The sequence below is a fragment of the Passer domesticus genome, chromosome 7 (genome assembly GCF_036417665.1).
Source record: "Passer domesticus isolate bPasDom1 chromosome 7, bPasDom1.hap1, whole genome shotgun sequence".
Lineage (NCBI taxonomy): Eukaryota > Metazoa > Chordata > Aves > Passeriformes > Passeridae > Passer > Passer domesticus.
This window is the reverse complement of record NC_087480.1, coordinates 35,177,255-35,200,456: the sequence shown is the minus strand read 5'-3', so window position 1 is coordinate 35,200,456 and position 23,202 is coordinate 35,177,255. Positions and strand designations below refer to the sequence as shown.

Genomic DNA, 23,202 nt, shown 5'->3' with positions numbered 1-23,202 from the left:
CCTTGGCTCTGGCCTAGGCATATGCATTCCAAATCCATAGTTTTATAGTTTATCTCTTTATTGTGACACAATTTTTTCGGTGTGTTTTGGCAGTTGCCCTTGTAGTAGGAAGCCTGCAGGGCAGAGCAGAGGGATGCTGCTGTCCCTGCCCTGCTGCAGGCTGGCCTCGGCACCTTCAGAGACGGTGACAGCAGGGACAGGCTCTCCCAACTCACTCCTCAGTAGCTTTCTAGGCACTGATGGTTTGTCTTGTGTAAAACCCTCTTGGTGGAGAGGGAACAGTGATGACTAAGTCATAAAAATCCTTCCTCGCTGAGCAGGCTGCTCTACAGGGACTAGCTCCACAGCCAGGCCAAGTGGGGTGGCTTCAAGTGGAAAGTCTGGCTTGAGGGGCTGCTGCCCCTGAACTTGGAAGGAAAGTAGGACCTGGCAGCACTCAGGATGACTTGAGGCGACAGGACCAGCAGCAGGCCTTCCTGTAGTACCAGTGTGAGCACAGCTTCACCTTCAGCACCAGCACGCAGTTGGCCGTCGCTTTGTCTTCGCAGGCATCTTCTGGGGAGCAGAAGCACACACAGAAGGGGTTACAAAGGAGATGTGCTTCCCCAGCACGGACATCACGGGCAAAGCCAAGGGCTCCTCCACCTCCCTGCCCTCCCAGGCGTACCTGGTGCCTCCGTGGGGCATGGCTGGAGCTGGCACGTCTGCCTGGCCTCTGGTTTGGCAGCGGGGTCACAGCCCTGAGCCAGTGCTTCCCCCTGGTAGCACTTCACCTCCCGCAGTCGCACTCCAGCACCGCACGTCTTGCTGCACTGTCGGGGTCAAGGAACAGCAGAGAGAGCATGAGAGGCATTTTCTGGTTTTCTGTAGCTCCCGAGTTCTTTGCTGTACTGAAGTCTCCCAATCCCTGCTTTGGATCCCTGGTCTTGAGGAGGTTTGGGTCAAATGCCACACTGATCTCAAACTTACTCTCGCTTTTTTTTTTGCTGGAGGAAAGCACCCCTGAGTTGGGGTTGGGGTAGAGCAAGGGAGAGTTTGGTTTTTGTCTCTTTGTTGTGGCTCAGAACTAATTTTTTTGGACCGTTGATGCTGTGACAGAAAATGGAGAAAATGGCTGCTATAAGCCAGACACAGGTCCCCAGTCTTCCCATACCCTAAATGTTCACCAGTTACTATCAAGGGAAAGAGGGAAAGACAAAACATAGACTTCTGTGAGTAGAGGAGCCATGTGCATCCTGTATGCTTGGAGTGTGGTGCATCCTCTTCTTGAGGCAATAACCCCCATGCTCCAAGATTTTCTCCAGCCTGTGTGTGCCAGTCTCTTATCCTGCTGCCTGTTCTGCAGAAGAGCAGAACTTGGGGTCCCATCCATAGATCCTTGGCAGAGCAGAACTTGGGGTCCCATCCAGACTAAGCAGATCCTTGGCAGAGCAGGCTGCCAGAGAACCTCAGCACAGGTCCTGCTCCACCAAGAGCCACGAGGCCTCCCCTGCCCCTTCCCCACCACCCCCAGCCCTACCTGGGACCAGGAGGTGGTGAACCACGTTGAACACGGCCTCCTGAAGCAGACAGCTTGTTCCTCAGGCTTCGGAGAGGCCTCGCAGCGTTTCTCAGGGTACTCCCTGTAGTGCCCGTTCTCCAGGCCCACGCACAGCACCAGCCGCGTCTTCACCCCTCGCCCACAGCTGGCGTCACACTGCGAGGGAACAGAGCAGCCCGGTGACAAATGGTGCTCCAGCTTCAGGCAAGAGGGCATTCTGCTCAGAAGGAAGGCTTAATGCCTGTGCTAACACCAGTCTAACAGAGGGAAATGCTGTCCTGCTGCTCCCAGGAGCAGGGAGTGTCTCCAGATTTCCCAGGGAGCAGGGACAGATGCTGGTAATTAGTGTTCAGCTGAGTTCACCTTGGCTGGCCTCGAGTGCAGCTACCACAGGGCACCTGGGGCAGCCAAGCTAGGACTGTAAAAAGCTGTTTCTGTCTGATTTTATGTGTATCTCTGCTCTGAAAATCCACATAGCACATCCATGTAGCAACCTACATCTTGGAGTACTGCCAAGCTTTCTGAAGGCCCAAGGGGACCGAAGTGGTGCAGTGCAGGTGATGTGCACAGACAAGCAATGCTGAATCCAGAGCTATGCAGGCTGAGCTGGGAGGGCTCTCTCCCCCAGGACACCACCAGGAAAAGCAGCAGGAGGCCAGATCTGCTCCCTGATGCCCATGCAGGCAGTTGCCAGTTTGAGATTTCACTGCTTTGAGTCCTTTTTCACCAAAGCAGGGCCAGCACAACTGGCTTGCATCCACCCTTAATCATCCTGAAAACTCAGAGCTCATCAGAGAACACTGTAAAGAAGCTGGCATCAGCAAAGGTGGGGAGCTCAGCTGGTCTTTCAGAGCTCTGCTGAATTTCACAGCTGGGTCACAGCTGAAAATGGCACTTCAGGACTGTGTGTGACCCACACGGAGGGCCAGAGCAGGACAGGGCTACAGAACTGCCAGGTTTAACCAGCCTGTGCTTTTTCCTGGTGCTGGAGAAGGCTCAGCTGAATGCAGTCAGCAGCTATAAAGGGAGCAAAGTGAGAAGAGAGGCTTAGAAATGACTAGAGAGAAGAGGGCTTGGCTGCTTCCCTTATTTCCTAGAAACCTTCTTCCTTAGTGCTATACGAATCCCTGCTTTGCTCAAGACTTCAAAGAAAAAGCCCAAGCCTCACAACTGACTCAATGTGTTTCTTTGGATACTCTGGCATTTGGATCAGCATGTATGGGGAAGCCTGAAGTCTTTTGGCCTTGAGCAACAGAAAGAGAGTAAAAAGATGTGCAGAGACTGAGTATTAGGTGGAACAGAGCACCTGGACCACGTTCACTGGACTGTAATCCCTGAAGCAAGTACACAGTTATGGTCTGGATGTGATTTCCAGCACAGGGATCTGGGCTGTGGTTCAGGATTACCTCCAGCTGTTACTTATCAGAGATGAAGCCGGTTTTGCTCAGACTTTCTCTTTACTGGTGGGAAACTCGTGTCCTCTGTGGGGGTGAGTGAGCACGGCTCTGCTGAGGAGCCAGGTGGGAGAGCAGTTTCCTCAAGATATTGCTGCCCTCCCGTGGAGCTCCTTGGGAAGGCAGCAAATGCCACAAACTTTGGGGTTTTTATGGGGTACGGCAGGGACAAGCTGGGGTATTCACCACTCCTTCCCTCTTTCTAAAGGAGCCAAGGCAAGGATACAGATCCATGTCTGGAGGTCACACTGTACAACTGTGCTCTGCCAAGGGAACCAAGCTCCACCACATCCTGTGGGATATGGGGCGGAAAGGAGGTCTGAGGCCACAGGGCTGGGCTTGGCTTTACCTGCTCCCACTCCTGCTCCACCCAGTGCGCGGGGCAGTTCTTGTCTCCACACGGGTGGACAGCCAGGGGCTTGGTGGCCGGGTCACACTGCGAGCTGGAGATCACCTTGCCCTCCAGGTTGCGACACGCGACGAAGCGGCTCATGCGCCCCTCGCCACACGAACCTGAGCACTTGGAGAGCAAAAGGCATTTAGACACATCAGAAAGCAGGGAATTGGAGAGGTCAGGGTTGGTGGTGCCAGTAGAGTTGAGTCCAGAGTCCAGCCCTGACACTGGGACTGTTCACTGGATCCCAAGGGGCTTTAGAGGTTCATTTAGTCAGGGCCTTCCATTCTCCAGGTGCCGTGAGCTTCCCAGATTATTGACTAGAGACAGTTAACCAAAATATACAGCAAGGAGAGGCAAAACCTGAGGTTATTTCAATTTCTGCAGCTTGGCCCTGCCAGAAGAGAGCCGACAGAGATCTGCAGCAGATCTGGCCAGCTGCTCCCACCCTCCGGCCCAGCGCGGGGTGCAAGGGGCGCAGCACTCACGGGGCCCCAGTCGGAGGCGGTCCAGCGGCGGTCGCAGGGCGGGCCCGTGCACTCCTTCTCGCTGCTGGGCCTGCGGGACTCGTCGCACAGGGCAGCCTCCACGGAGCAGCGCACCTCGCGCTTCATGGTCCCCGGCGAGCCGCACCGCGCCGAGCACTGCAAGGGCCGCACCGCGTCAGCCCCGAGCGCAGAGCAGGGAGGGGAAGCAGCTCTGCCGCCTCCTGTTTTCCTCCTGCTGCTCTAGGAGAGAGGGGAAGGGCCCCAGCAGGGACAGAAAAAGGTGTCTGCCTCTGTCTTTGCTGCTCATTTATTTTGGGACCTAGAGCTCCAACACATCAATGGGCTCTGCCACAAGCAGAGCTCAAGCAGAGCTCAAGCAGAGCATGCAGTCAAAGCGACTGCAATGAGCTTTCTGTATCTCCATGGTACTGTTTCCCAATTGCCTCTCAGTTTGGACCCTCCAGAAGAGAAAGCTTCTCGCTGGCAGGGCTTTCACTTGGTCACTGTCAAAGGGACTGCAATGAGCTTTCTGTATCTCCATGGGACTGTTTCCCAATTGCCCCTCAGTCTGGACCCTCCAGAAGAGGAAGCTTCTTGCTGGCAGGGCTTTCACTCGGTCACTGTCCTGCTTTAGAAGTGACCTTAGAAAAAATGTTTTGCAATGGGCTTTGTCTGCTGAGCAGTGCCAGAACAGGGCAGCTGCAGATTACTGAAACCTGATTCTCCTCCACACTCCTTGTGGGGAACCAGGGTGCAGTTGGCCAGGGGCTTCCTCAGCACCCAACATCTGCCAGCCACCTTCCTCCAGGCCCCCCCCAGCCCTGGCTGCTCAGCTCTGGGAGCAAAGCCTACCTCAGACCACTCGGAGAGCTCCCACTGAGGCCCACAGGCCTTGTTCTTGCAGGCTTTCCTCTCCATGGGCCTGGCCAGCCCCGCTGCCTCGCAGAGGTCATCGTAGACGGAGCTGTCGAAGCCTGGTGCCAGCATCTTCCAGCAGCGCACGGTGCGGTACTGGAAGCCCTCGCCGCAGGTCCGGGAGCACTCGCTCCACCGGCTGGTCTCCCACCTCCACGAGCAGAGAAAGCACAAAGGGACACCCAGGTGAGGGGGACTGGGGGCATGGGGTGGCAGAAACACAGGGCTACACACCCAGGGCTCCCTCACCCAGCAGCTGCTGCTGTGGTTCTGCTCATCACATCGGAGTAAATGTGGTGCTGGACTTTGAGCCAGCTTTGCCCTTAGCAGGCAATACAGGTCCCAAATTCTTCCCCTCTTTTTGCTTACAAGGGGATATGAGTTCTTAGTTTAAGCATACCTTTCAGCCCAAAAATGGCTGTATGCCTTGAGCAGAAAATGATCCTTGGAAAGATATCTCCCTGTGGACAGCTGATGTCACTTCCACTCACCTAGGCTGGCAGTCTCTCCCTGTGCAAAATTCGTGGGTAGGTTCTGGTCGGGTCAGGGCATCACAGTAGGATTCATCCACTTCCACTCCATCATAGCGCACACACATGGCATAGGAGGTGCTGATACCTGCTGGGCCAGCAACACCCTCAGCTGTGCTCCATCAGAGCCAAGAGCCTCCTCCCACCAGCACTAAACAGCTGGAGTTCTCACTGCATCTGAAACTCTCCCTGTCACACAAAGAAATACCAGGATTCTCTCCCTCAACAGCTCAAAAGGACCTCATGTGATCAGTCACCTGAAGCCAAACCTACCTGAAGTGCAGGTGGAGCTGCAGGGGGCATAAGCTGAGACCTTCCACCGATACATGTCAGCCAAGCTGATGTCGTCATGGCCCACGGGGCTCACATCAAACTCATTGCTGTGGAAAAAGGAGGTGGTGTGAGCTAAAAATGAAAAAAAATTGCTGCAAACATGAAATATGGGGAAATTCCTCCTTGCTGTCTTTGAAGATGGAAAGAAAGCCAGTGTTTCTGCTTTCCATTTCCCCCACCTTGGGCAAGGCTGATGAAGAGAGAGTGCAAAGCCTTGATCCACCTCCCAAATTCAACTAGCAAGGAGGAAGCATCATTCATAGTGAGTCTTGTGTGTATCATTGTTTGCTAGCCACGGGGCTGCCCTCAGCCTCAGCTTGTACCTTGCCTCAAGGCATGATTTGTGTTGGTAAGGGAAGCTCAGGCAAGGTCCCTTTCATATCATATAATGTGATAGGAAGAGTTCGTATGTGCCTTGCCAGAAATATTTAAAAGCTGGTCCTCAGTCTCCTGCCAGATGTTTACAGAAGCTTCAGAAGCTTATGTGCCCAGAGCAATGGGACAGAAGGGGCATGACGTGATGGTAGATGTGTATATGTGACATGCTAAGGTTTCCTGGCCTTGTTTACAGCCACACCAGGTCCTTCAGTACCATTTAAATGGACCCTGAAATATGTTCCAGGAGCTCCATGTCAGGCCAGTTGTAACAATCAGTCCTTGGAGGAAGCTTCCATGGATAGACACTGGTGAATGGGGACATCAAGGACAGGAGGGGACTGGCTTGGCCCTCCCTCCCCAGCCAACCATGCTCTGCTTTGCCCAGGAAATCAGGTGCCACCTTTCAGTGCCAGGGGCTCGCAGCGGCTCTGCCTGGCTGATGTTGGCGGTCGGGCTGGCCCCGAGCAGAGGGCTCTGCACAGATGCCATCATGCTGTAGTTGGCTGCTTCCCCCTGGCTCCCAGCAAACACCTCCACCTTCAGGTCCTCCAGCGAGTTCTTGCGAGCCAGGGCTCTGTGGAGGCCCTGTGGCCAGCGGGGCCAGAGCCTGGCCGTGGAGTTCCTGGGGGCTGGCCTGGCTGCCAGGGGCTGCAGCTCCCTGCAGAAGGCAGCGTTGTGAGGCTCTCGGTGACAGAGGTGCTTGAAGAGACGGAGCCTGGAGGATGTCCCATGGCTGTTCTCTGACAGCTCGGGTCTCCTCATGCTGTAGGGCACAGCTGTGCTGATGGAGATTTGGTTGAACCTGAGAGCTGGAATTAAAACACATGCTTTAACTATATGGGATGGCTTGTACTTCCGTGTGTGGCATTTAACAAGGCAAAAAAACATTCAGCGTTCAGCCTAAAAGTCAAACATTTCTACCAGGGAGCATCAGCAGGCTTTAATTACCCTGGCCAAGCCCTCACTCTGTCTGCCCACTACTCTGGAGCCCCATTTAAGCTCCAGTCTGGGCATTCAGTCTTGGGTTGCACAATGTTGCACATGTTCTTTGTTCCTGAATTGTTGTATGGCTCTCCCAGATCGACCTCAGATTTGACTTGTCCCCTTGCTGTCCCCTGATGGTCACTGCCCTGCCTGAAAAGCTCAGGCCCCGTGTGAGTGCCCTGCCTAACCCATATTACAGGATCACAGAACCACAGAATGAACCAGACTGGGAAAGACCTTCGAGATCATCAAGTCCAACCTATGACCTAACACCTCCTCACTGTGGCCATCCTCTCACAGGCTCCCTTCCCTCACAGAGATACTGGCCCTTGCTGCTCCCTGACCCACTATTTACCATCCTTCTCTCCTGTTCACCTGATGTGAAAGCCACCTCAGATTTCAAGAAGACCACTGCACAATGTCTGCCTCCAGTCAATAAAATGGGGGAAGGAAGAACAAAGCAACCAACCCAACTCTGTTTCTCCACCAACTGCTGCTGCTTCCTCCTCCTCTTCCTCTCCTGCTGTGTTTGCATGGTAGACCTGTCTGATCTGAAAGTCGTACTTCTCCTTCTCTTCACTTTGTTCCCAGCCCCAGTCCCGGGTCTGGCTGCTAGAGTTGGTCTGGAAGAAGTGCGGGGGACCAAAGTCTAAATCTTCTTGCCCTTCCCTTAGAGGAAGCTGTTCACTGGTGTCATCTGGTGACAGGGAGAGCCACGTGGCATTGAAGTCTGTCTGGGCAGCTCTGGAGCTGGCTGGAACGGGATGGCTCTGGCTGGTCACTGGTAGGTGGTGATAGAGAGGCCTGGCAAGAGCAGGGGCTGCAGTTCGGAGGGGCGGTGTCCGGGGCACAGTGTAGTCATAAGTTATGTGAGGCATTTTCCCATTAAAGTTATAGTACTGGAGAAAACGGGGAAAGAAAACAAAACTGCTTTTATTTTAAGGGTATGAATTTTCCAAAAGCCTTTTCTAGCCACATGTGTTTGGTGATGGTTGTTAAGAGAAGACAGCAATCCCATAAATGCAAAAGGAAAGCCCCCACCCACCTGCCTGGCTTCCTCAACCCACGTACCCCCAGGTTTGGCTTGGGAACCAGGTTATGTTCCCATTATCTGAGGGAGGCAGGAAAGCCTGAAGCTGGTTCCTCACATACCATGGCATTCAGGGACTGGTTCGTGGGCCCATGAGCTATGATGTACTCCAGCCCATCCGAGTTCAGGCTCGAGGGCCGCCGGTACTTGAAGACGGTGCCAGCCACTCTGAAGTTCTGGGGGTTGTCAATGGCAGAGTTGCCATTGAAGAAGAAATGCCCAGATTCATCAGCAAGTGCTTCAAAGAGAGAGAAAACAAACAAATGGGACATTCTGCAGAGCTCTGGCACTGAGGAGAGCAAAGAGCCCACAAACGAGGAAAGCCCAGCAGAAATAGAACCCCAGGCCCTGCCCATACCAAACTTGGGCTCCAAATGTCTCTCCTGGCACTGGAGATGTGGTAGCCCTGGTTTTTGGAGAGATGAAGCACCCAAGTAGCTACCCTGGAGGAAATGCTCTCAGTAGCTCTCTCACAGAGCCTCCTCCCACTCCCAGGCAGCTGAACTGGGGTCTCCACACCCTCCAGCTCCTCTGCTCACCCAGGATGTTTTCTGTTTTCCTGCGCTCAATGATGAGGATGTCTGTGGCACCAGCAGGGATGTTGGTGATGAACACGTAACCTGAGGAACAGAACAGTGTGAGGAGACCCCCAGGGCAGAATAAAAAGGTCTGAGTGGGAAAAGCAGCTCATGGGACAAGTGTGTTTGTAGGGAGGCAGCACTGCCCTTCAGGAGCAGGGTGCCAAGGACCTAAGTGCATGTTGCGCCAGTCTGTGAGCTCTCATCCCAGATCTCCTCTGAAATCCCATTAACAGATCACCACTACGGATGTCAGTCTGAGCACTGCTGGGTTTGGAGTCGGGAAGGAACTGCACAATGAAACAGTCTGGCTTTGGGGGTGTGGATGAATGTGCTTTCACACTCCTTCTGGCAAGAGCACAGAAAAAAAGCTTAGTAGTGATCAGGGCTGATGCTGAACAGAGGGTGGAAAAAGAGCATAGGTCCCTTCAGCTCCTGACTCCATGGGATTTGTCTCAGGAGTAACATAAAAATTGACCTTTAAAGGGAGAGGAAATAAGAGGCTTTTAAAGTTGCATGGTTTGGCAGTTTGTCTTTCCCGCTGGAAACGCAGGTCCTGTCTGTTCTGTAAGATATTATGAGGGCTGGAATGGGAGCCCAAAACTGTACCCACACTGCTACAGGGGGTAAGACCATTATCCCTGCCCTGGAAAGGGGCCTGAGTGCTTCTCTAGGCTGCTGTTTGTAGGGAGTGAGGCAAACCAGTGAAACAACATCAGTGTGAAATGTGTTCCAAAACATCCTCAAACCACAGCTTGTTAATTACTAATGAGCATACCACGGTGCATTCCTCCTGTGGCTGGAGGACAGGGCCATCAGGCTGTAGGGAACATCAGCCCTATTTCAGAGGGGACTGTCCCTCAGCTGTGCCAGCTGCAGGACTGGGGAAAGCAGGAGATTAAATGCAGGTTGAAAAAATGCTGTGACCCTCATCATAGCTTAAGTTTCAAATGAACACGTAGCACAAATAAAAGAAGATTCATTGATCTCTTCACATTATCTGAGGTGGGCGAGATGCCAAAATCAATAGGAACAAAAAGATCCCCAGCTGCTTCCTATTCTAAACAGGTGAAGGGAAACCTTACCAGCCTAATACAGAGCACATCAACCCAATCTCCTCTGATGATTAAGTGAGAAGGACAAAACACAGGCATTTAAGCAGGGGCGGTGGCACTCCTCAACTCTTTCCACCAAGCAGCTGGGAAAGCTCCTACCCCCATTCAATCCAGTCCCCCTCCGTGCCAGCTGGTGGTAAGAAGCAGCAGGTGAAGTCTCCAGACTGGTAGCAGGGAGTACCTATCTGTGAGATTGCCCTTCGGAAGGTGCCCGAGACACGGAGGCAAGTGCTGCCGTCCCCTCCACACACCCTGCATCTGTCCATGGTCCGGGGCGAGTACAGGCTCCCATCGCACCCCACTGGCTGCAAAGGACAAAACAAGACAGGGTTTCCTGGGGCCAGCTCACCTCCACAGGGGCAGGGTCTTTCCCTGTGTGCTCTTTTAGGGGGTTCTGGGGGGTAGAAATGAATGAATCCAGTGAGAGGCCTCTGTTTCAATTCCCTGCTGGGACCTCTTGGCTTTGCGGAGGACCAGCCATGCAAGTCAAATCCCAGCTTCTCTACTGCTTCCTCCCAGGGCCTCACCTCACACTTCCCATTGATGCAGACCCCTTGATAGGTCCTGTCCTTGCAGGAGGTACCATCCTGTGCTCGGGCCATCAGCTGCCTCTCTCCACTCCGGGTGGTGCACTGCAGGTCACACGGCTTGTTGGAGATACTGGTGTAGTCATCTGCAGGGACAGAGGCACAGGGTCACCAGGCAGCTCAAGGTGCCCAGAGATGGGCAGCGAGGAAGGGGACCTTCCCCTTGTCCCTGCTGATGGTTTGATGTCACCTTGGATGTTCCTGCTGCTCATGATAACACCCCAAGGCCATGGATTTTACATGAAGGGGTCATGGTGTGAGGTTGTACTGGGGACCATGCCAAGCAGAAATACTTCCTGCTGGCAAACCCTCTTCATTGCCATGTCCTTGTAGTGCCATCACTGTGCCCAACACGGGAATGTGCATCAGCAGATCCCAGGCCACACATAAATGCACAAGAGTAAAAAAAGGGCTGTAAGAGGGACACTGACTGTGTGGGCTGGTGGCCAGCTCTGCCCCGTTCACCTGAGCAGGTGCAGGTGTTCCATGTCCTCTTGGCAGCTCATGGAAAAACAGGTGAGTCCAGAAACAGGGTAATATCTTAGGTGAGCTCAGTCTGAGCCTCAAGGCACAACTGGACACCCATGTGAAGTCACTGTGTAGGAAATGGATGAGCATCCTGTTCAGAGCAACCCAGAGCAGCCAGGAGCATCCGTCCCTTGTCCCCTAGGACTTTACTTTTCTGTGCCCAAGAAGATCCTGTGGGTGTTTTCTGACCCTCACCCCCTGTGTGAAGTTGTGAAAACCCACCTGGATAGAGGGGCATCCAGTGGTAATAGTGCTTCCCAAAGGCTTTGGCATTGAAGCTGGAGCACTGCTGCTGTTTGAAGCTTGCTGTGTTGGCTGGGCAGGGCTATGGAGGGAATAAATGCAATCATGAAGCTCCCTATCTCACAGCCATTCTTGTGACAGCTGCTTGTCCCTGCTCCATCCTTGCAGGATGAAAATGCCCTGTCCACCCAGGAAGGAATTGGTGATGGGCTTGGAGGTTCCCTAAGAGAGGCAGAAAGGCCAGGCCTTCATTGCCAAGGGCCTCTCAAAACAGCTGCATTTAACAGCCCTGCAAAAATTCCTTCCAGCAATGGGAAAAGCAGCAACAAGAAAAGCATGCTGGGAAAGCTTCATCCCTCCCCTCACCCCACAACAAATATGCTTTTACATCCTTTTGTCCTGTCTCCCAGTCCCAAAGAATAGAGCCCATCTGCCGCATCCTCAAAGGCACACCATCCACCACCAGAGGATCATATCCTTGTCTCCATCCTCTGAGGGACCAACCCCACCCCCAGTGCTGGTGATTTTGCAGCTCCAGGTAGGACCCCCCTGAGTCCCACACTCCCCAGTAAGGACCAGGCAGAACTGGGAGTGGTTCTCACCTGCTGCTGGCACAGTTGGTAGTGCTTGGCTTGACCAACACACATGGTGCTATTTGTTCCCTGAGGCATCTGGAGCCTGAAAAGCAGAAGTTTCCAGATATAATCTGGAGGTCTGTGAAGTGCCCAGGTACTGAGGATGATACAGGAGTCAGACTTAAGTGGGAGGAACAAGGCAAGTGTGTCATCAGAGCAGAGCTTTCTGGATCTAGACTGGCCAACATCTCCTCTGAAATATGAAATACATCTTCAGTGCTTTTAGGTGGGCTGTGATTTTAGGCTGGTCTTGTTTTGGGTTGAGCAGACAGGGAGCAACTGCAGTATTGGCACCCCTGTGTCCCTTCACCTCTGAGCTCCAGAAGGGCTGATGTGACAAAAAGACAACAGAACCTGATGGTCCATCACTCCTATGGACGTGCCCAGGGCTTGCAGTGACTGGGGGAGGTGATTTCAGAATCCCCTGTGCAATAGGCAGAGAGATGGAGCCTGTCAGGGGGACTGGCCACCCCAGAGATTATCACAGGTACAGGTGATGAGCCAAAACCACAGGAGTTTCTCAGCACTTGAATCTTTCACTCTGGCCAGTGTGAGCTATCCAGGAGATACTGGGCTGATGCAAAGACAAAAAATTCTTGAAAGCTGTGCAGATATATGGAGAGTGGCTGAGACCACAGGTTAAGGCAATGCAGTAATGATCTGCAAAATAATTTAGGCAATGTGTAAAGATCTGCAGCAGACAGTGTGTTAACAGCACTGGGAACTGAGAATACAAGAACACCATAAGCATATTCAGGCTGGCCTGGCTGGAGGTACTGCAGCTGTCCCTCCAGAGCAATGCTTTACATGACACAGGCACAGCCTAAATTTGCAGTAAGACTTCAAAAGTCTCATGCCTTTCAGAAGCAGAGGCTACCTACAGACTCAGGCAGATTTTGCTTTGTGGCCATACCTGGTTCACGCTTAAGCCATTCACCTTAAAGCTGCAAAAGCTGCAAAAGCTCTTTTTTTTTTTAAATTCAAATTTGATCCCTGGACTAAAACACCACAGCAAAACCCTTCCCTGCCCAGCTGGGGAGTCAAGGATAGAGCTGGCATCAAATGGAGAGAAAAATCTCTCTTCTGGAAGCAGGCAAAGGGCAGAAGGGCTGCTCTGGCTGTAGGGGTGCAGGACAGCCCCAGGCTCCCTCCCCATGCTGTTCCCCACTGATTTCACAGGATGCTGGAGAGGAGGAGCAGCAGCAGAGACATCCAGGGAGGCCACAGCCTGAGGGAAGGTCCTGCAGCACATCTGGACCTTCACCACGCTGTCACCCAGCCCACCAAAAAGAAGTTTTGTGCTGCAGGAAGGAGGGCAGGCGGGGGCCCTGCTCTGAGCTTGCTGTGCTCAGGAGTGCAGTCACGCAGAAGGGAAAGCTGGCTGTGCTGCAGGATGCCTGCTCTCATTAACATCCCTCCAGCCCCGAGCAGCAGCTCAGAGCTGCTGGAGGACGAGGAGAGGAGGAGGAGGAGGAGGGGAATTGGTGGCAAGGTAGCTCAGAGAGGACAGCAGAAGTTCAGGCAGCTGCAGTTCCCCTGCTCTCCCCACTCCCACAAACCCAATCCCACCGGTCCCAGGACTGGAACAGCTGTAGGGGACAAATGCAGATGCTGTGAGAGCCAGATAAATGACAGAGGGGAAAAAACTTGCCAGCTCTGCAGGGAATAAAGAGGGGAAATTGCTGAGATGTGGCTGAGCTGGCTGCTGCCAGGAGTAAATCAAGTCCCCATAAGGTGTCTGGCAGCATGTGCCCACATCCTGAGCACAGGAACTGGCCACAAATCAGGGCTGGGCTGCTCAGAGCAGCCATGGCAATAAAGGTTTGTGAGGGAAAGAAGAGGAACAGAGCCAGCCCATAACTCTGTCATCTTCAGGACTCCAAGAGAGGACCAACCCCTTGCTCCCTGTCAGATAAGTCAATCTGAGTGGGTGACATCAGGGAACCTGCCACCACTGCCCACACACAACAGCTGCCTTCCTTTCCCAGAGGCCACAGCTGAGGGGACAGCTGGCCCTGCAAACCCAGGAGGCTCAGCCCCAAAACAGCTCTGGGGCACCCCACTGCCCTGGCAGGGCTCAGGCCACAGCTCACCTCTGTCTCAAGCAGTGCCTCTCCCGGGACGTGACTCCCCCTCCGCAGGACCGGGAGCAGGTGGACCAGGAGCTCCACTCTCCCCACCACTTGGTGACTTCTTCATCCCAGGAGCCAGCTCCATCTGCTGCCTCACTACTGTCCTGACAGAAACAGAGCATTGTTAGCTGGAGGACCTGGCTCCTCAGCACCAAGGGCAGCTGTCCTGTCACCTGGATGCCTCCTGAACACCCAGCAGTGGGACAAATGTGCCAAGGACACAGCAGGATCTCAAAATTAAAAGACTGAGCTCTGCTTGGGAAGCAGGATGCCTTGGGATCTCATGGGATGGAGAAGGGCTGTAGGGCTGGACGTGGGTGGCAGAAAGAGCAGCCTGGCCACAGCATCACTCCCAGCACAGCTCACACCTGCCTCAGGAGAGGAGAGCTGCAGTTCTTGGCTGTGCAGGGAAGCTGGGAATACACAGGTGTCAATCCTCAGAGCTGTATTTCATGAATAACCTTCCCTTTGTGACTAAAGCAGCTCAGATCCAGGCTCCTCATCCCCCAATAATTTTCAAGAGAGCTTCAGAACAAGAGCCTCATCCCCACGAACCCCACTACGTTCAGAGGAGGAATGCTCCCTCTCCCAGCACACCTTGCTGGGTCTCAGCCTTTAAATTTGGCAAACCTGAGCTCCTCTGGCCCCAGCAGGGTTCAGGCTGCTGTTGGCTGTGCCTCCACAATTCCCAGCAGGTAAGCAATTCCGTGGTTTAGTTGTTTTTTTTTTTTCCTGGCAGTATTTTCCTGTTTAGTGTCTGATGGTCTAAAAGCTCCCAGGGACTTTGGCAAACTTGCCTGTGCAAGAACTAATCTCCTGTTTAGTGAAACACAGCTGTGAATAGTGTTGAATGCAGCCCTGAGTTTAACACAGGACAGTGACTGGAAGGGATTTATCCAGCTAAGATGCCAAGTGTTTAAATATTAATGGGCAAAAATTAATACTCTGTGTGTGTGTGAAGTGTGCTTTCTTAAAGCAAGGGCTCAGGGAAGTTGTATCAGTGCTACTGTTAGTAAAACACACCGGGTTTAGTTGGTCCTGTTGTAAACAACCCTCTGCAAAGCAGAACTGATGGATGGGAGAGAAAACTCTGCAGGGTTTGCTCATCTCTAAATGTGCTCTGCTCACTGCTTGGGCTGTCTCTTGGCTTTAATGCTCTTTCACGGTGTAATAAAGCCAAAGTGCTCTTCTTTTTGTCATGTAATTCCTGCCTGAGAACTTGTGTTTCCTCAGTGCCTGCCAACAGAGCAGCCTCTGGGCAGAGGAGATGCAGCTGCTTTATGCAAATGGTTTGAAGTTGTAAGTTAAATGGCTGAAATGTGCATAGTGCCTCTTTCTGATGGCAAACTCTGCTGCAAAAAAAGCACCCTGGTACCTGATGCCTTGCTTTGCAGTGATTGCAATAGCTGATTTCAAAAACAAGACAACAAAACTCTTTGTTGTACTTCAGTGTTCTGGCTGGAGCTGACAGGGACCAAATGCTGTGGGCAGCAGCTGAGCTGCTCATTAGGAAAACGAAATTAAAACATACAGACATGTTTACAAAAATACCTTTTTCTGTTCTTCCAAGCTATCATCTTAACCAATTTCCTATGAGAATTTTTGTCTCATTGTATATTATCAGACTGTAAATGGAAATTCTGACTGTGCAGCTTCCACATTTACAAAGGAAATAAACCAAAAGTCTCTCATTGTAAGGGAGTTTCAGCTAAAATCTTTCCCTGACCACTCCTATGCTTCTTTGTGACACATATTTCAAGGCTGGGGTGGAAGAGCTCTTCACAGCTGTCAGGAAGGAGAATTCCAGTGATTTATCTGGTGTCTGAGTGGAGAGCTCAGCACAAAATTTCTTCTCCCATAGCTGAAGAAAAAAACAAAGCTGGTGTCTTACCCCTTCCATGAGGCACATGGACTGCCTGGACAGAAGATAAAAACATGAGTAGCTGTAACCTACAAGGCAGTCCTGCCCTGAGGATCTTGTGAGAAGGGGCAGGAGGAGAGCAGGTGAAGTGGAATACTCTGCTCTGTTGTCTAGCCCAGGTGCAAAGCAGGGTTTGTGTATTTGGAATGGTGAGAAGCCGCAGGCTCCTTTCAGGGTTTCTGCTCTTGGGGTGCTTTGCCTGGGTGCAAGGAGATCAGGGATGTGGGGGCACAGCTGAGGTTTGGGGAAGATCAGCATCCCTGCCTTTGTGAGCTTCTTTCTGTGAGAAATTTGATAGGACACATCTCTGCACTGCACCTCTCTGACAGGAGGAGGATTTATTGAAAGATGCTGGTCAGGGAGATTTGTTCTTTTAATAGAATGTGTTCCCCATATCCATAATCCCTGCTCCTGCTTCCTCCCTGTGCTGGAGGAATCAATCACTTTTTAAGTAGATTGATTTGGCTCTCAGGTTTTCCATGAGCAAGCTGCCTTGCCAGACCTTCCCCAGGAGCATTTCTTTCCTTGTGTAAGCAAGGACAATGCTGAGCTGTCCCCTTGGCCATGTCCCTTATGGCAGACTGCATCTGAGTCCTAGGCCTGGACTAGGAGTGGGAACTTCAGGTACTTAGAGCTGGGGCAGCTGGTTCCAATCTCTGCTGAATTTATTGTATTGTCAGAAATAAGTCTATGTCAACCATGACACACAAATGGTTCTTGTTTTTAATTGAAGATATATGCATTTTCCAAAAGTCTAGATAATAAATTAAGGACTGTGGGACAGAGTCCAGATTAGATTAACTCCTACCTTCAGTTTCCCAAGCCTCTCCACAAATCCTAAGAGTGAATTCTGGACAAATTAATTCCCCTACCCACCTACTCCTCACAGAGGGAGAAATAAAAGGGGCTGAGTTTTGAGCTCTTTTGCACTGTCCTGGTTATGGGGCATGCTGGAGCTGCTCTAATTTGCACTCTGCTACAGAATCATGGAAAAGGAGCAGGCTAGAAACACCAGAGCACAGGAGATGCACGTGGATCCAGCCTTTATAAAGCTGGATCTGCCTGTGTCTGGCCATGGGTTCTGCCTAAAGGAGTTATGATTCCTTAGGTGATGAGAATTTCCATCCCTAGAAAAGACAGACCATATTCCAGCTCAGCCAGGTGCTCCCCACAAGAATTTCCCCCGAGGTGCCTGTGGTTTGGTACCTGGTGGTTACAGAGCTGCAGCTTTTCCTCTCTGAGGCCAACCAAGGAATTCCTGTGCCTCCACACCTGTGCTGGGGGCCATGGCAGGGCTGCCCTCCCATCCCCTCACGGGGGAGCACAGCTGGGAACCCCAACCTGCAGGGAGCTTTTCCAGGATAAAATTCGTGTCTCCAGACTTGCCAAAGTGTCAAAGGAACATCCCTGTCCAAGCCAGTGCTACTGAAAGCCCTTTCTGCCCAAGCCAAGGCCCAGCAGCTGCTTCCCCTCTCCCCCCTGCCAAACAAAGGCTGCCACAAGCAAAAAATGCTTCAGCCCTGCACAGAAGGGTGGGCCTGGCCTGACATCCTATCGGATTTCCAGGCGGCCTTTCTGAAGTTTAAAGGGATAAAATAAATTCTCCACTGCCTGTCTGTCATGCCCTGGATCAGCTCAGAGCTACTCTGGCTTTCCCAGAGACCTGGGGGCTGCTGCAATCACCGTGTCGGTGGCCCAGTCCCCCGTGTTGCTCATTGTTGTGCCTAATCTTGAGATTCATTAGAGCCTGGCTCCTGGAAAAAAAAGCTGTCTGGGAAGAGAGACCACAAACATGCCTCCTTAATAGAGGAGCTGGGGGAAAGGCTCTCCCTGCAGCCTTGAGGGCTGGCCCACCACTGAAGGGCACAGTAGCTGTTGTAAAACTCAGCCCTGTCTGAGCGTGTAGGACAACTCGAAACAGCAGCTGAAAATGAAATAAATTCTTCCCAGACCTTTTCTGAGGCTGTTAACTGTATGTCCTCTACCAAAAAAATTCCACAATCCCTTTACTGAAGGGTTTCTCTCTACAGCAAACCACGCCACTTACTGAAATACTAAGCAGCTTCAGATGTCTGAATGCCTGGAATGAATGGCAGATTATTATCTGGGAATGAATGACCGTGTTCAACGCCCCTGGTTTGGATTCCTCTTCTCATTCTGTGACTAAAACTGTGGTGATACACTCTACCAGAGCCCTGAGAAAAAACAATAGCAGTTGCAATTATGCCCCGATGTTTCACAAAAGAAGTGGGGTTTGTATAAAGCTATTTCTCATCCTGTCATTGTTTTACACTATTTGTGTAGACTAAATAGTCTGTGTGAGAGATTCAATACTGGAAGCATACGCAAACCCAAATTTTCCCTAGAAAAGCTGAAACAAGGTATCTGAGGAGTTTCTCATAGGGGCAGGTATCCTGAGGTAAAACAAGCAATGCAGAATAATTTTTAAGGGATCAGGAAAAACAGTAATCTGTGGGGAAATGGAAGCTTGTTAAGGATGTGGAATTGCAGCAGATAAGTAACAAAAATCTGGACATATAACGAGGCACAGATGAAAACCAAATTAGAAAAGCAGTGAACATAAGTCAGTGGGGAAACTACCAAGTTCTGTTCATAATCCTGACACGACAGAAAGTTCACAGGCAAGTGCTGCACGTCATCCCAAAATACTGGGTCCGAGTCAGTGCAAGCAGGACAACACTGTTATCTCGGGGCAAGCTGCTGGAAAGGATGGAAAACTGTGAAGGGGGAGAAGGGAGAGAAGGTGAGACACGTCTATCACCAGGTTTTGCAGAGGCATTGAATGCAGCTAGGAAGGAAGTTAGTTTGGAAGTTGCTTGCCCAAAGTCTGGATTGAGGTTTTCTGATGCTCTTTGTTAAATGTTTTATATGGATAACGGGAGGGCAGGGGGAATTCCCCAATGAGCATTTTGTGCCTTGCACCAGAGATCGACAAGGATCAGTACCAGCAGCCGGGACAATTCACAATCATGTGGAATGGGGAGCAGGGGAATGTTCAGGACAGAGCTGGTGTGTGTCTGTCCTCCTCCCACCTGGGGATGCCCTCGTCTGAGGCGTTGTGCAAACACAGCTGCTGGGGGCAGGGAGAACGGAGCAGCCAGGGCTTGTGCACACGTGGTGATGGAGGAGTCCATCCAGATCGGTCCCAAATTAAGGACTTCACATCTGTTTAGCTTGACCTGGCTTGCTCTGCCTGGAGCTTCTGACTTAGCCCTGCAGCTCAGGGGTAAACAGAACAGGCAGCAGATGTGCAGGGAGGTAAAAACAAAGTGGGAATGAGACGCTTGAGCTTCAAAATTAAGACAAACCCCAGAACAGGAGACACTGCTGCTCCTCAAACCCGAGTTATCCCCAGTAAATCTGCAGTGCCTGGTCTTCTCTGTGTCTAAAATGGCTCACGTGGGATTGCTTTATCCCAGCCATGAGTCTGGGGGTGGGAAACACAACCCAAAACCCTCTTCCTTTAGCAGAGCAGAATTCCTTAGGCAGCAAAGAAATCCGGCTGGGTTCCCCTGGAGCAAACGGGAGCGCCGAGGCACAAAGCAGGCAGTGACCCGTGGCGGCAGGGGCACCGCCGGCACCCCGCGAAGCCGGGATTTCTGCCGGGAACACGGAATTCTGCCGGCCCTGCCACGGGAACGGGGGCGATTCACCCCGGGAAGGAGACGGGACGGGCACAGGGGTCTCGGTGCTGCCGTGGAACAAGTGCCACGGGAGGAGGGCCAGGCTGAGGGGAGCTTTGTGGAGGGGAGAAGGGATGAGGGCAGCGCGGGGCTCCGGTGCCTGGGCAGGCACCCCATGGTTAGTGGGAAAGCAGCTGCCTAAAGCCAAGCTCGGGGTGGACAGGAAAGGGGGAAATCTGTTTGTTTCCAGCCCTAAACTTGAGCCAACCTTCTGCTAGGGACGAACGTGGAGGGATGAAGGTGGTGGGCAGCTTCGGGCACAACCCCAGCCAGGGAAAGGCGCCGCGCCCCCGCGGTCCCTCGGGTGATGCTGGGACCCTCTTGGTGCATCCTCACACCCCCGACAGCCTTTTGTGAGCGCCAGGCGCGGCGAGCGGGCAAAGCCTGCTCCTGGGCTCAGCCTGGGGGGGACAGGCGACGAAAGCCCCTCGCCAAGCAGCGCAGGAGCGCGGGAGGGAAGCGCGGGGACCCCGAGCACGGGAACCCGAAACCTGCGGGGAAGGGCGAGGGGCCGCGGGTCGGACCCCCCTCGGTCCCTGCCCCGCCGCGGCTCCCCGAGGGGAGGGAGGACGGGAGGGAAGGAAGGCAGGCGGGAGAGAGGGAGGGAGGGCGCGGGGGCGGCTCGGCGGCCGCCGCTTACCTTATCGCCGAGGGGGGCGGCGGCGCGGAGGAGGAGGAGGAGGAGGAGGAGGAGGAGGAGGAGGAGGCGGCGGGGAGCGGCGGCCATGCCGCGCTGCTGCTGCCGCTGCCGCGGAGGAGGAGGCGGCTCGGCGGCCCACCAGCGGCGGCTGCGGGCGCGGCGGGGCCCGCGGAGCTCGGCCCGGCATGGCTGGGGGAGTTAATGACTTTACAACCTGCCGGGCGGCGGGCGGCGACCCGCGGCGCGGCCGCTCGGCGGGGGAGGGATGGAGGGATAGGATGGGGCAGGGATGGGATGGGGGCCGGGCGCTCCTCGGGCCCCGCCGCGCCCCCCTGCCCCTCGCACCGCCCTGCCGCCGCCGCTCCCGGGGCTCTCTCGGCGCTCCGTGCGGTTCTTCCCGAGCCCCCGCGCTGCCCCTCGCCCTCGAGCGGAGCGCTCCGATCCTTTCCTCCCGTGTTTTGCCGCCCGATTCCTCCTTCCTGCCCTCTGTAGGCAAGCTCTGCTTGCCAGGGCATCCCTCTGTCCGTGCTGGGACAGAGCACAGCATCCCCGGGACACAACACAGCATCCCCGGGACACCGGGAGCTGCTCTTGCTGGGGTGGTGGTTGATTCACAAAATCCTAGGATGGTTTGGGTTGGAAGGGACCTTAGGGACTGCCTTGTTACACTCCCTGCCACGGGGCAGGGACACTTTCCAATATCCCAGGCTGCTCCAAGCCCTGCCCAACCTGGCCTTGGCACTTCCAGGGATGGGGCAGCCACAGCTTCCCTGGGCACCCCCCTGCCAGGGGAAAGAATTTTTTCCAAATATCCCATCTAACCCTCTGACATTCTCCCTTGTCCTGTCACTCCATGCCCTTAACAAAGCCTCCCTCTCCAGCTCTCTTGGAGCCCCTTTAGGCACTGGAAGAGGCTCTCCGATCCCTTGCTCTCTCCTTTCGGGGTTGCTGTGGCCAGAAGGCAGCTTTTGGCAGGATGGTGCCCGTGCCCGTGCTGGCACACCTCCGGGAGCTGCCCGCTGCGGTCCGTGGCCACAGGCTGGGCAGAAATGGCATCAGGTGTGCCCGGTGCTGCCTGCCAGATGTGCTGGAATTAGTGCGGGGAGCGCTCCCTCAGGGTGGAGGCAGGGGAGAGGAAAGACAGGGATGTCAGCTCCTGATCAAAGCTGCTTCCCGGCAGGGAGGGGCAAGGGGAGGAGGGGCCGATCTGCCTCTGACCCAGCCGGGGAAAACGAGCAGCACTGACAAAGAACACGGCTGGGTCTACAAAAGCAGGGAGGGGACAAAAGCTTCAGGCAGCTCCTGGCGGTCCTGCCCCGTGTAATGCTCCTCCGAGCCAGCTCCTGCCCCGCAGATAAGAAAAATCGTGGAGGGGCACGGAGATGGGGAAGAGGCTGTGCCTAAGCAGGAAAAGGGGCTGGCTGGCTCCAGCTGAGCGAGTTTCAGCAGTTTTAGCCCAGTTTCAGCGTCTGATCTCCTTCAGCCGCTCTCCAAAGCAGTGTCCCAGAGGAGCCCTGGCAGGCAGGGAGGCTGGGCACGGATCTCTTGGGGAGGGGATCTGCTTGGGGCTCTGCGGGAGCGTGACCGGGCAAATCCAGACGGGGCAAATCCAGGCGGGGCAAATCCAGGCAGCCTCTCCTGCTCTCCCCTCCTGGGCCTCTCCGTGCCCCCCTCTCCTGACCCTTCTCCCTGGTCCTGCTTTCATCCCCTTTCATCACTCCTGAGCCTCCTGGGCTCACAGGGCTGATACCAGTGCAGTGACGGGGTTTAAAATGCTGCCCTTGTCATTTCACATCCTGAGTTCAGGCACTGTGGTTGTTTCCTCCAGGTGCAGAGGAGGGTTTGAGTACTCTCAGTCAATGTGGGAACAAGGATATGGGAGATAAAGTAGTCTTGAGACACCCCCAACACTAACCTGTGTCTGGGAAGGTTTGGTAACTCAGCTGATTAAATGAAGCCACCACAACTTACTCCCAGCCTCTTAATAATTTCCATTCCAATTGGAAATCTCAATTAATTTTTTTTCCTACTGTCTTTATTGAGACCACTTTCCAATTGGGCCAGCTGGTTCTGCTGTTATGTGTGAGCAGACTGAGCCTGGCATGTGCAGCAGCCCTTGGTGGCCTTGCATTCAGCTCTGCCATCACAAGGGCCTTTCCCCTGGTTGCTTTCCAGTTTCGTGTGTCCTGTTAACAGAAACAGGTCTGTACTGCCACCAGAAAGTGTTTAAATGATTCATGAGTTTGAGGATCACCCCTGTGGTAGCACCCATGGTTTGATCCCAGCTGTGTCTCCATAGCCAGTGTTTTCCATTATAGGATGCCAATCCTGTTTGGGACTGATTCACACTCATCCCCTGCCCTCTGGAAGTTGCCTGGGATCATTTCAGCCTCTTGTTTCATTGAATTTGGTTCCATCAGCCAACAGTTTCCCAAAAAATCCCCCAAACACAATCAGGAGGGGAACCACAGGCCTCTGGAATTGAGAAGCAGTGTTTGTGGCTGCTGTTGCATCAGGTCCTGGTGCATTCTGCTCCCAACTCACCTGTCACAGGCAGCAGCTGCCTTCTCATGGGGAAAGTCTTGGGATCATAATTATAGAGGCTGAGAGTTAAGAAAGATGTATGTGAGACTGGCCTGATGTGGAGAGGTCTTTAGGCACCTCTTTGTTTCCCTGTGTGTTCCTGCTGCTGCCCAGCCTGCTGGAGGGAGCCTGGTGCTTGCCCCAGAGCAGGAACAATTGGACTTTCCTCTCCCTCTGGGGAGGAACCTGTGTGGTCCAGGCACTCTGCAGACACAAACTTTGCCCAGGACTGTGGCTGATCCTTTTTCCTACTGCTCTGAGCAGCCCTAAGGATTCAGCTCTGTTAACACAGAGATCAGGGGCTTCCTTCAGCTCAAGCTGTCATTGTCTGCCCAGGTCTGCTCCCCTGTGGACATTGCCATGTCCTGGGTTTTGTTTCCCTGAGTGGTTCCTGGGCTGCTGGGGCAGGGATGGAGCAGACCCCAAAGGA

General features: G+C 53.5%; 1 protein-coding gene across 3 annotated transcripts; it reads right to left on the bottom strand.

The window, feature by feature from the left end:
• Positions 1-37: 37 nt before the first annotated feature.
• LOC135304821 (ADAMTS-like protein 2) lies at positions 38-20,483 on the bottom strand. Of its 3 annotated transcripts, none has more exons than XM_064427657.1 (18): positions 20,190-20,483; positions 13,886-14,028; positions 11,760-11,835; positions 11,137-11,239; positions 10,327-10,472; positions 9,981-10,104; positions 8,646-8,726; positions 8,169-8,344; positions 7,486-7,915; positions 6,433-6,841; positions 5,595-5,701; positions 5,283-5,412; positions 4,729-4,942; positions 3,877-4,032; positions 3,344-3,514; positions 1,520-1,696; positions 668-812; positions 38-555 (listed from the first exon to the last, which is right to left on the bottom strand). In XM_064427657.1, the coding sequence occupies exons 1-18, from the start codon at positions 20,274-20,276 to the stop codon at positions 437-439; spliced, it is 2,994 nt and encodes a 997-aa protein (XP_064283727.1). In that variant the 5' UTR covers positions 20,277-20,483; the 3' UTR covers positions 38-436. The 3 variants fall into 3 exon arrangements, with proteins under 3 accessions (XP_064283727.1, XP_064283729.1, XP_064283728.1); XM_064427659.1 differs by having other exon boundaries at positions 38-552; XM_064427658.1 differs by having other exon boundaries at positions 5,283-5,409.
• Positions 20,484-23,202: the final 2,719 nt, after the last annotated feature.